Source organism: Trichosurus vulpecula, chromosome 1 (assembly GCF_011100635.1).
Source record: "Trichosurus vulpecula isolate mTriVul1 chromosome 1, mTriVul1.pri, whole genome shotgun sequence".
In the NCBI taxonomy this organism is placed as follows: domain Eukaryota; kingdom Metazoa; phylum Chordata; class Mammalia; order Diprotodontia; family Phalangeridae; genus Trichosurus; species Trichosurus vulpecula.
Genome location: NC_050573.1, coordinates 237,365,429 through 237,378,208, shown reverse-complemented (window position 1 = coordinate 237,378,208; position 12,780 = coordinate 237,365,429). Strand labels below are relative to the sequence as shown.

General features: G+C 37.6%; 1 protein-coding gene across 2 annotated transcripts in view; it reads left to right on the top strand.

The window, feature by feature from the left end:
* The window catches only part of NDC80 (NDC80 kinetochore complex component), a 55,183-nt gene extending 45,030 nt beyond the window's left edge, over window positions 1-10,153 (top strand). The window contains exons 16-17 of one of the 2 annotated variants that reach the window (XM_036735910.1): window positions 6,273-6,375; window positions 8,589-10,153. In XM_036735910.1, the coding sequence (XP_036591805.1) occupies window positions 6,273-6,375; window positions 8,589-8,723 (238 nt within the window). In that variant the 3' untranslated portion in view covers window positions 8,724-10,153. The remainder of the gene's footprint in view (window positions 1-6,272; window positions 6,376-8,588) is intronic. The other variant, XM_036735918.1, reaches the window with a different exon arrangement.
* Window positions 10,154-12,780: the final 2,627 nt, after the last annotated feature.

Here is a 12,780-nt window from a genome sequence, read left to right as displayed (position 1 = left end):
AACACCTTCTTCTACTGTTCTCTTCATCTTGACAACTTCTCTTCATCTGGCAGCTTTCAGTTCTGTCTTCTTTTCCATCAAGAAAATGAACAAAAGAAACTATTTAGGGGAAATTGAAACTACAGAAGCTAAAACAGTGTGTGAAGTATCTAAGGAGTATAGAAATGGTCACCAAAAAAAGATTCATCTACAACCTAGACGCAGATACCTTTCCATATTGTACAAGAACATGTTGTTACAAGAACTAACTGTAAAACAGATAGTCCTAGGTTTCAGAACTGCTCAGAGGCCTGGGGAGACCACTGACTTTAAGGGCAAATAGTCCTACATACCTCAACAGCCTTCTTAAGACATCATTATCACAAGCAAAGTATTAGCAATGATCACAATGACTATCCTTAGCCATCAAGGAGTATGTAACACTAAAAGGTTGTTATAAAGAGCAATTAAAAGTTTAATCATATAAAAAGATTATCTACAAAAACTCAGTCTACCTAGGATACCCCAACAATGTTGAAAAGATGAGGCTTTCTAGTATTGTATATAAAATGAAGTCAAATAGGTTTGTTGTCTGGAAAAGGGAATATAATGCATGGACTTCATTTTTGTTGGAATTGAAAACTTTTGGGGGGCCAAGGAGAAGGTATTTCTGGGTTTTTGACTCTTCAGAACTGATAAAGTCCTCAAGTAAGAAATGTAGAGAATTGGGTGTACTCACAATTAAATAGCATGATATGGATGACTTCATTTATTTATTCATCCATTCATTATTCATTCATTTATTTATTTATTCATTTATTCAAAGGAGACTGAGATGAGAAAGAGGGTGGATGGAGAACTCCAAGAGAAAGTCATGTTATGTAAACCCTGAGAAGCTAGGAAAGGGTGGTCAGTAGTTCTTCAGAGCCACCAAGGAGAAAGAGCTAAGAAAAGGCCATCAAACTTGGCATATGAGAGATCCTATGATAACTTTGGAAAGAACCATTTCAGTTCAGTGAGAAGATTAGAAGCTAGATTACAAAAGTTTGAAAGTAAGAAAAGGCCATCTGTAGATAACATTTTCTAACATTTTGGCTAGAAAAAAAAGCGGGAGAAGAGATATCAGATCTAATGAAGAGTTTTTTTGATTTGTTTATTTTTTAAGAATTGCATATTTGAAGGAATTAGAGAAGGAACTATTAAATAGAAGAGAGTGGAGCAATAGATGGGGGAAAGATAATTGAGGAGACAATCTGCTGGAGAATATGAGAGGGGATAGAATCAAGGGTACAAAGAGCCACCTCTTTATCAGAGATTTCTAATCTTGGCCTCTGAGGTTACCTTGTTTCACTATGCATGCATCTTCTACTTAGCTATAATTAGAATGTAAGATCCTTGAGGGCAGAGACTGTTTGCTTTTGTCTTTCTCTGCCGGGCTTATCACTATGCCTAGCATATAGTAAATGCTTAAGTATATACCTATGGATTTACTGAAGTAAAGAAGGGGGTGGGTGGGATAGGGTCCTGGAGGTTGTAACCAGAATGGCCTTTGTTTTCTTTGAATGACTCAGTTTACCTCGTTGAGCTTCCCCGGACACTGGGGCTTGCTCTTCCGGGGCAGGAGGCCCAGCGGCTGGGCCGGGGATCAGGGAGCTTCCTGTGTGATGAGTCATGGGGCTAGCTGAGGGGAGGTGTGTTAACCTGGTCTACGCTAGGGGGAGGGGCCAAGTCAAGAACCAATCGGCCCTGGTCGTTCAGGCGGCGCTTGATGACGTCAAAAACTCTGTAAGAGGGGAGAGGACAGCTTGAAGATCCTCCTTTCCTTTTCCGGTTGGAGCCAGAGACGCCTACAGCCGAAGCTGAGCTGCCGGTAGCAGAGCTGACTGGAGGCTAGTGGGTAATCTTCTTACCGTAGAGGGGAAGCATGTATACGATTTTGCCTTATACCATCTCGCTTCTCTGTGGCCTCCTGGTTACCCTTGTGAGGCGGACTTATTGGGCCTGGAAGCTTTTGATGAAAATATCAAAATGGGGACGCTGGTTTGTGGGCTTGTTACTGTGGAGTGTAAATACATGCTTTAGTTCTCCTGCCTTCTGAACAGAGATCTTACATCTAGCGATCCCATCCTCGTCGCCAAATATATTAGGAAGGCAGAATTTATGATTTCAAAGAGAATCTCATATGTGCCTAAAAGGTCCGGAACCGCAGGATATAAGGAATTCTCTAGGCAGAAGGCAGGAGAACTAAAGCATGTATTTACACTCCACAGTAACAATCCCACAAACCAGCGTCCCCATTTTGATATTTTCATCAAAAGCTTCCAGGCCCAATAAGTCCGCCTCACAAGGGTAACCAGGAGGCCACAGAGAAGCGAGATGGTATAAGGCAAAATCGTATACATGCTTCCCCTCTACGGTAAGAAGATTACCCACTAGCCTCCAGTCAGCTCTGCTACCGGCAGCTCAGCTTCGGCTGTAGGCGTCTCTGGCTCCAACCGGAAAAGGAAAGGAGGATCTTCAAGCTGTCCTCTCCCCTCTTACAGAGTTTTTGACGTCATCAAGCGCCGCCTGAACGACCAGGGCCGATTGGTTCTTGACTTGGCCCCTCCCCCTAGCGCAGACCAGGTTAACACACCTCCCCTCAGCTAGCCCCATGACTCATCACACAGGAAGCTCCCTGATCCCCGGCCCGGCCGCTGGGCCTCCTGCCCCGGAAGAGCAAGCCCCAGTGTCCGGGGAAGCTCAACGAGGTAAGCTGAGTCATTCAAAGAAAACAAAGGCCATTCTGGTTACAGAGGTTGGAAATACAGAAAAGAAAGTTCTAATACTTAATGCCTCTTTTCTCAGTATAAATAAATGAATGAATGAATGGGTGGATGGATGAATGGATGAATAAATAAATGAAGTCCTCAGCTGAGAGACTACAGGGAGGAGAAGGATTGATGTGAGAATGGGTGATATGGGAGGTTTGAAGAGAGAAGTTTTAGGAGGAAGGAAGGAAACAAGCATTTATTAAACACTTACTATGTGCCAGGCACTGTGCTAAGTGCTTCACAAATATTATCTCATTTGATGTTCATAGTAACCCCAGGAAATAGGTGCTATTATTATCCTTTTTTTACATTCGAGGAGACTGAGGCTGAGAGAAGTTAAGTGACTTGTCCAGGGTCACACAGCTAGTAAATATCTGAAGTCAGATTTAAACTCAGATCTTTTTGAACTTAAGGAAGATTTAAAAAATTAACCTTGGTACAACAAAGGAAAATTCTGGAAAACAAACATGAGGATTGATCAAGTAGAAAAGAAAATGGAAATACTCTGAAATGTGGACTCTGAAAAATATAGCAGGAATATAAATACGCCTGAATTCAAATCCTACCTCAGACATTTTCTAGCTATGACCATGAGCAAGTAATTTAATTGCCATCTGCCTCAGTTTCCTCATCTCTAAAATGGGAATATTAACAACACCTACTTCCCAGGGTTGTTAGGACAGTCAAATGAGACAGTATTTGTTTCGAGGGGTTTTTTGTTCTTCGAGGCATTTAGGGTTAAGTGACATACCCAGGGTCACACAGCTAGTGTCTGGGGTTGGACTTGAACTCAGATCCACCCAACTCCAGGACCCATTCTCTATCCACTGAGCTGCTCCATGAGATAGTATTTGTAAAGAATTTTGCAGACCTTAAAGGACTATATAAATGAGAAAAAAAAATATAAATTCTTATAGCAAAACCATAGCTTTATAAGCCAAAAAATCTTATCTGAAACCAAGAAGTAGTATTAGTTGTAACGGAGAACTAGAAGCTTTCTCAGTAAGATAAAAAGAGAAGGAAAGATAGCCACTGTCATCATTACTATTTAACATACTACTAGAAATGAATTTAGCAATAAATCAAGAAAATATATTAACAGGATAGATATTAGCAAAGGAGGCAAAATTACCTGTATTTACTGATGAAATGGTTTATTTAACAAACCCTAGGAAACCAATACAAAATTAGTTGAGACAGTTGATAATTTTAGCAAAAGTGGCAAGGTGCACACCCACACACATACCCCTCCCACCAGTACCTCCCAATGATCAGCATCTCTGTATGTTACTAAAAAAATAAAGATAGAAAAACAGGGAAAAACAGAGAAATAGAGTTTAAAATGATAAAATGCTTTATCTTAGAATTAACCCACCAAGATTCACATAGTACTTAAGACCTAAATTAGTGAAAATTCCGTGTTCATTACTAAGCCACACCAACATAGTAAAAATAATGTTATCATCCAAATAGATCTGTAAGAGATTCTTTATAGAATTAGTCAAAATAGTAAAAATTAGTTTGGGGGGTGCAAAAGGCCAGGGATATCTAGGGAAAAATAGAGAAGGAATACTAATAAAGTGACTTTTCTGTTACTAGTTCTTATAAAATAGCAATTATAAAATTGTTTATTACTAGATAAAAAGAAAAGTTTATCAGTGAAACAGATAAACAAGACTTAGAAAGAAACAGGCCGTCAGGTCTTTGATAATGGATAAAGAACTTTTCTATTCAGCGAAAATTGTCGAAAAACCTGCATAGCAATCTGGCAGATATTAGACTTAGAGTATAATTTTCATATCATATACCACAATTCCAAATAGATGAATGTTCCTATAAAAAGTCATACTGTTAAAAAAAGTTAAAGGAAAAATGGTGGCATCATGTTATGTCATTTGATTTTACTTAACACTGCTTCAAGGGAAGGCTCACTATGGGATTTGGTGGTAAAATATGGAAATCACTGGGACACAAAAACAAAAGTAATTGATAAAACTTTTTTAAAAAATTATAATAAAGCCAAAAAACTTAGAAAGGAAATGGCTAGTTAATTTCTCAACTAGGGATAGGGGGATGCATCTATGACTAACAGATGATATAGTAAAAATTAGTTACTTTGATCATGTAAAAATTAAAAACTTTGCACAAATAAACCAAGTGCAGTTTTATATGTGTGTATATCTACAGAATACACACATATACATATATTTCACTTTAAGAGAACCAAAAGTGAATATTTGTATTCTTATGGAAAGAATACAATAAATTATAATGGAAGCCAATATGAAAAAAATGATAATTTTTAAAAGGGCTTTTGAAGGCATCACTCTACCTTTTCTCTATATTGATATGTTCCCGTTTTTTTTCAAGTAACAGGTATTTTTTATTAATCTGTCCCACTACTTTCCTCTCTTAAGCAAATTAAAATATAAAAACAAACCTGAAAAACAAATACATAGTCTGGCAAAACAAATTCCCAAATTTTTAACCAGTACCAAATCAAGTTCTTTTAATGGTTACTGCTTTGTAATACAGTTTAAGATATGGTACTGATAAACCTTCCTCCCCACTTTTTTTTTTCCATTTTTACCCTTTGTTGGGAGTAAAATGCAATAAGAGGGAAACTGAACCACCTTTTTTCAAGGAAGATCAGCTTATTAACAGTGACATATGCTGTTAATAAAGTGGGTCAGACTGGCCCCCTCATTCAGGCCAGCAACCCTCATGAGAAGGAAAAGAGCATTTGTGGGAAAGGAGTGGGTAAGAAGTAGTTAGGGAACCTTCAGATTTGCTGAAGCTGGGGAAAGTGGGTTGGCCTTCAGGTGTTATCATGTCCTTCTGTGACAGTAAAACAATGTTCATTGCTTTATGGGACTCAACCACCTCCTGACTAGGAAATTAGAACCACCTAAATCAGGACCACCAGGTTAGTTGTCTCCTTGGGGAAGATCAAACCTCCCCTAATTACAGAAGGACTAGGGAGAACAAGAGAATTGTCTTTGGGGAAGGGTCTCCATCTTAAGCTGGTCAATTGTTTACAGAAAACAAGTCCCCAGTTAAACTGATTAGCAAACAGATGTCCCAGGAGCTAGCTATAGCTACACTCCCTTTCAACCAAGCCTTTAAGCCAATTCAGACTGGGAGAAGCTGCATATTTGAGCCCAGTAAGTTGAGGCAAATTTCATAAAAATAAATACAGCATAAAATCAATTACATGTAAAATCAGTACAGTAGAAACCAAAGGAAATATTAATTGCTCTGTTTTCACACCTTGAAATTCATGACCTTTTGTTCTTCAACTTTAATTTTAAAATTATTTTTTCTAGCTCTATAAAATACTATTTTTATAAAATAGAATGACTAAAGTTAGGTAGCATCAGTTTTTATTGTGTTGGTTCAGCCTATCCATTTAAGTCCTTACAACCTCCAAGGAACTGGTTAAAATTCTTAGATGAATTAAGCAAAAGTTTTACTCCACAGATACCAGCTGGTGTTACAAATGACAACTGAAGAAAGACGAAAAGTGAGCAATAACTTACAGCGTCTTCTAGAAATGGTTGCAACCCATGTTGGATCTATCGAAGTAAGTAAAAATTTGTTGGAAACACTAAGATCTTTCTGAATTTAAAATTCCTTTGGCAAAAGCTCTATTCTTCTATCTTAAAAATACTTAAAACTAACTTTTATATTCTGCAGAAATGTTGTTCTACACTAATTAGATTAGATTCTGTGCATGCATGTGGCTTCAGTTGTAATCATAAGCATTACAGACATTTTCAAACTGCTGTTTCTCTTCAAACTGCCTAATCTCTCTCTGTACAGTGATAAGTACCAAAAACAACATCCAATGGTAGCAGATTACTGGGTTTTAATATATAAATTTAATTTAACTCTTAAGGGTTTCACTAATTAATGCTGAAGTTCTAGGTGGTGAATTTCAAGTCTTTTGAGATTTTCTGTATATCCTAAGTTTATTGAGAAAGAACAAACTAAGGATAAAATAGTTAACAATAAACTACGTCTTCATTCAAAAACATTATTTCCAATTAAACTCATTTTCCTTTAAAAAAAAAACTAGGTTACTACACTAGTAGATCCCAAGAACAATGTAAATCTAGTTTATGTAGATTTTAATGCAACCTTTGGCAAAGTCCCTAATACTATTCTTAAGGATAAAATATAAAGCTATCTCCTATGCAGTCATATAGTTAAGTAGGTTCAGAAAGGTTTGAATGGCCGGAGTCAAAGAAATGTCATTGATGGTTCATCATCAGCTTATAAGGAGGAGCTTTAGTAATGTAGTCTTGGAGTTTGCCCTTGTCCCTATTTTATTAGGAAGGGGATAGTTATTATAAGAAAGGATGCAAAAAACCCACAGGTTTCAGCAGGTTAAATCTAGTAATATTGTAATAAAGTCTCATTGGTGAACTTACTGTTTCTACTCAAATACAGAAATAGGGGTAAGCATGGCTAGATAAGAGTTCATCTGGAAAAATCTGGATGTTTTAATAAACTAAAAATTCACTCTGAGGTAAAAGTGTAATAAGGAGCCAAAAAAAATTGTGACCTTAAATTGCTTTAAAATAGGCATGGAATATGGGATTGGGGAAGAAATAGTTCTTCTGTTCTCTGTCTCAGTCAAACCAAAACTAGAGTATAATGTTCAATTCTTGTCACATAACTTCTTATGAAGGACATTGTTCAACTGGAGGACATCTAGTAAATTATATCATTTGAAGAAATAGAAGACTTCATTGGGAGAAGGAAAAAAGTGAGGAACATTCAGTATTTAAGAATTTAAAGGATGATTATGTGAAAGTGGGATCTGACTATTCTGCTTTACCCATAGAGGGCAGAATTATGCATTAAAATTCCTAGAAATCATGCTGCCTTGGAGGTAGTGGAGTGTCTCCATCCCCACCCCTCCATTAGTGGTCATCCAGTGAACACTTGGGTAGATGGTTGTAGTATGTTTTCTTGTTCAGATACAGGTTAGGCTAGGTAGCCTCTGAGATGCTTTTCAATTCTGTGGTTCTGTGGAATCAAAATGAGTAGTCAAAGGTTGCCCAACCAGTATACAGAGACATAGTTTATAAAGGTTATCCACGCAAAATAAATTGCTAAAGACTAACAGGAATTATTTTTTCATTGACCTATTTGGAATCCAGAGTTAATCTAAGACTTGTTTCTTCAAGGAATATTTTTGTCTTCTAAAGTAAAACATATTTCTCTCAGCTGTATATAGGCCCTGATGTCTCTTCCTTCCTAGACCAGGCCACACAGCACACTATGCCCCTACATCTGCTTTTACAGACCCGGCTCCATTTCTCCGTCTGTCGTGTAGAATGTGTTTTAACTGATTGTTCTACAAGACAAAATGTTTATCAATAAGACTCCTATAACTTGTGTATCTTGAGGGACGAAATGAAAAGAGAAAAACTGATTTCTTTATAGGGCCTCTATTTTGTAGAGAAACCCAGGCCATCCATCCTTCATTTCCCTCCTAACTGGACTTTTGACTCCACCTTCCCCTCTCTTTTGACCTCCCTTTTGTGTGTTGTCTTCCCCCATTATAATGTAAGCTCTTTGAGAACAGAGATTTTCTTTTGCTTGTATATGTATCCCTTAACAGTGGTACTTTATAAATACTTATTACCAACCTACCTCATACTTTTAGAACTAAATTATCATAAATTGAAAATATTAGTAAAATTTTCACTGCACCTTTTTCAGTGCTGTAATTTGTTTTGTTATTGGTTTTAAATTACTGACAATTTTAATTTTCTTTTCTTCTAGAAGCACCTTGAAGATCAGATTGTTAGAGTAGACAGAGAATGTGAAGAATTCATTGCCGAAGATTTCTTGGAAAATATCAAAGAAGTTGTAGACAAGTACCAAAAGAAAGCTTCTGTCATCTCTTCCAGTGAATGAAGAAGAAATGCTAATTATTGTATTACAGATGCAGACTTCACTTCTTAAGATGTCAGCACAAAGTCTTTTTTTGTTTTTGTGAAACAAAAGCATTCATGGCTATTTAGATAGTAATTGTCTGCTGCCAATTGTCAGTATGCATCAAGAGTGGAAAGCTGATTTGAATTTCTGCTCTCCTCACCTACTTGTATCTTCCAGTCGTTCCCGGAATTTATTTTCTAAGTGTTAACCTGCCAGTGTATGATAGTCATTCAACTCAGCTTATTCTTGATGGATCTCCAAAAGACTATTGAAGGACAAAGTTTATATTTGTATTTATAATAAAAATTATTCAAATGAAAAACCATACACTATGATGGCCTTCAGAAATTCAACGGGAGGAAGAAAGGCAAAAAGTAATTAAGAGAGTTTTTCTTCCTTCACCTATGATATTACATTCAATTTAGGATTTTTACATTATTATCCACAGATATGCCCACTGTGTGCATAGTGTTAGGAACTACAAATGCCAATAGGGCTTGAGCCATTAAGAATCATAATTTTAAAGAACTTAAAACCTTTAGTGGAAGCCTTAAGATTCTAAGCACTAACTGCTCTTCCTCCAAATGAGTGTGGTTCACATACTAAAACATGTATGTATCTAATTTATAAATGAGACAGTAAGGCAATTGTGCTTAAGTATTTGTTTCTCTCATCATCTGTGAATCTCAATTCTCCTGTGGCCTCTTTGAACTCATGATGGCAATACTCTCTTAGGACATTTATCCTTAGTGTCTAGGTTAATAGATCTCAATAATTGCCTGTTACATGAAGAGCTCTATCTCATTGTACTGAGTAAGTAGCCCTAATTGGGTCTGTGATAATAATCAAAGCTTGTCATGTACATTCTATTGACATAATGCTTGTAACATTCAAATACTCAATTTGGCCAAAGGGGGAATTCCATTCAGTCATTTATCCATCACTCCCCTCTGGTCACCAGTCCCACGCCCCATCAACCAGGGATCTCACATTACCTGTATTAGAATCCTTCAGGGTCAGGTTGATCTGTTTCAACAAATGGAAAAGCTGCAACCTTTTAAAGGATTGATTGAGAGTTGTCACAGTCTCCTGGAGCTCTATGAACACTCAGCTCTGCAGCAGTTTAATGAAGTTGTTCAGCCAGTGACCTCCAGTCTCTTGTAATTTCTGGCCTGGATAGCTTCACCTCAAAGCTCAGGCCATCAACCCAAATTTGACAGCACCTGCCTTATAGTCTTTAATGAGGAGTATCTTTCTAATGCCACATGAAAGGTATACTTTTTTTTTACCATAAGCTCATATGTAGCTGTGTATTTGTGTGTGTATATATATATGTGTATATAAATGTGTATATGCTGGGGGAGGAGGGAAGGGAGAAAGTGTTCCTAAATAAATGTTTTTGGAAATTGAAGGTGAGATAACTTATTACTTTTAATATCAGAAACCTAATTAAGTAAACAAGCAAAATACTCAATACTGTAATGAAATAGAATGAGTAGATGAAAAGGCATTATTAAGCATTTATGTGACGAGCACTGAGGAAGACAGTCCCTGCCATTCTAATAGGGAAAGAAGATCTAGAAGGGATGGGAAAGAGAAGTGGCCAGGGGAGGAGAGTTTTGGATAGTTGGGGAAATGGTCAGAAGGCAACCAATGGACAGTGTCCTGTTTTTTAGAAATAGTGAAGTTGTTGTGGTATATGAGTAATAGAATGCTGCTGTGCTATGAAAAATGACAAGCAGGATGCTTTCAGAAAAACCTGGAAAGACTTACATGAACTGATTCAGAGTGAAGTAAGCATAACAAGAACATTGTACACAGTAACAGCAATATTGTACTGTGATCAGGTATGAATGACAGCTGTTCTCAGTGATACAGTGATCCAAGACAGTTCCAAAGATCTAATGATGACAAATGCGATCTACCTCAGAGAAAGAAATGATAGAGTCTGAATAGAGATGGAAACATACTATTTTTTGCTTTCTTTATTTTCTTTTTGTGGTGTTTTGTTTGTTTTCTTTCACATGACTAATAGAAACATGTTTTGCAAATGTATAACCTCTATCAATTGTTCAGTCTCAGAGAGGGGCGGGGGGAGAAAGGGAGGGAGAGAATTTGGGACTCAAAATTTTTAAAAACTAATGTTAAAAATTGTTTTTACATGTAATTGGAAAAAAAATTTTTTTCAAAATTTAAAAAAAAGGCCAAAAGAAAAAAAAAGAAATGGTGAGGTTGATATTAAGTGATGCAGTGGATAGAGCATTGGACTTGGGTTCAGGAAGATGCAAGTTCAAATCCAGCCTCTGACACTTAACTAGCTGTATAATCCTGGACAAGTCATTTAACTCATATTTGCCTCAGTTCTTCATCTGTAAAATGGGGGCACACTAGAGAAGGAAATGGCAAGGCACACCAGTATCTTTGCTAAGAAAACCCCATGGACAAAAGTCCATGGTGTCATATAGTCAAACACGACTGAACAACAAGAAGGTTTGATACTACTGTTCTCAAAACTAGCTATAGTTAAGGAGAAGAAAAATGAGTGAGTGATAGGTATGGAGATGTCTGGGAAGTGAGCAACATAAGGTGAATGCTTACCAATCAGAAGCTTAGGGTCTAAGGGTTGGGAGTTTGAGAAACCATTTGCCATGAGTTCCCCTTTACCACTTTATTTTAAAACCGTTGAATCATCCCCTACTGAAATATGAAATATCTGTTATCAAGGGAGACAATGCCAAGATGATGGAGTAGCAGGAAGAAGTACAGTGGGCTCCCAGCCAAAACAAATATACAGAAAATGCACCAAACTGAAACCTGATGGGGAAATCGAAGTCATTTTTCCAGCCCAGGTCCACGTCGGGGACAGATCTATGGACTCTGGAGAAGGGGCTTGGCCAGGGGATGGCCAAAGGAACACTCCAGCACAAGGAAAAGGCTATGTACCTGAGTAAGAGGAAGTCCTAGGCCCCATACCAGGATACCCAGGGTACCAGGGTTCCCATGATGGGAACAGGTGCTACCTGGCAAGCTTTGTCACCTTCTACCCAGTTATGAGTCACATTCCTCACAGCAGAATTAAGAGACCTGTTCCCAGAAGCAGTGTCCAAATTAGTGACAGGCCATAAGTCCTGGTTTGTACCAAGAGAGGAGCAAGTTCTCAGCAGCTGTGTGGCTAGGACCCCCAGGAGTAGAGCAGGATCCCAGCTTCTAGCACAGTTTAAAACCTTCAGAAGAATAACCAGAACAGGAATGCCAGACTAAAAGGGAGCCTACAATGCTGCCACTCTTAAGCAGCACAGCTTCTCAGATGGTTAATAGTAGGAGTCTATAAACAGTTAACCATTGCTCACACCCAAACCCAGGTCAAGAACTTGTAGACCATAGAACAGAAGGTCAGTCATCGGACTTTGTCCTGTATCAGACCACTTTGGGAGCGTGAGCTATCCCTGAGACCACACAATGCTCAACAGCCAAGAAAGCAGTAGAACGTCCCATTCTAAATGTTTTTGTCAAAGAAATGAGAGTACTACAGGGGAAAATGGAAAATAAATGAGAGCTATAGAAGAAAAACTTCCAAGCAAAAAGACCTCCCTGAAATTTAGAATGGACTAAGTAGAAGCAAATGATTCTATGAAACAATAAGAAATATTAAAACAAGACTGAAAAAAAATATAAGATATAGAAAAAACAACAGATCAAGGAGAAAAAATTTAAGAATCGATGAACAGGTTTAATGTCATGACCCAAAAAACAGCCTGGGCATCATATTTCAAGAAATCTTAAAAGAAAACTACCCAGATCCCTCACAAGCCAAGGACAAAGTGGAAATAGCATCTGCCAGTCACCTCTTGACAGAAATCTGAAAATGAAAACTCCCAGAAACAACATAGCCAAAATCTAGAGCTTTTAAGTCAAAGAAAAAATACTGCAAAGCAGCCAAAAAGAAAAAATATACAAAGGAGCCACAGTCAGAATCACACATGATTTAGCAGTCACCACTCTAAATGAGTGGAGAGTTTGGAATGTGATATTCCAG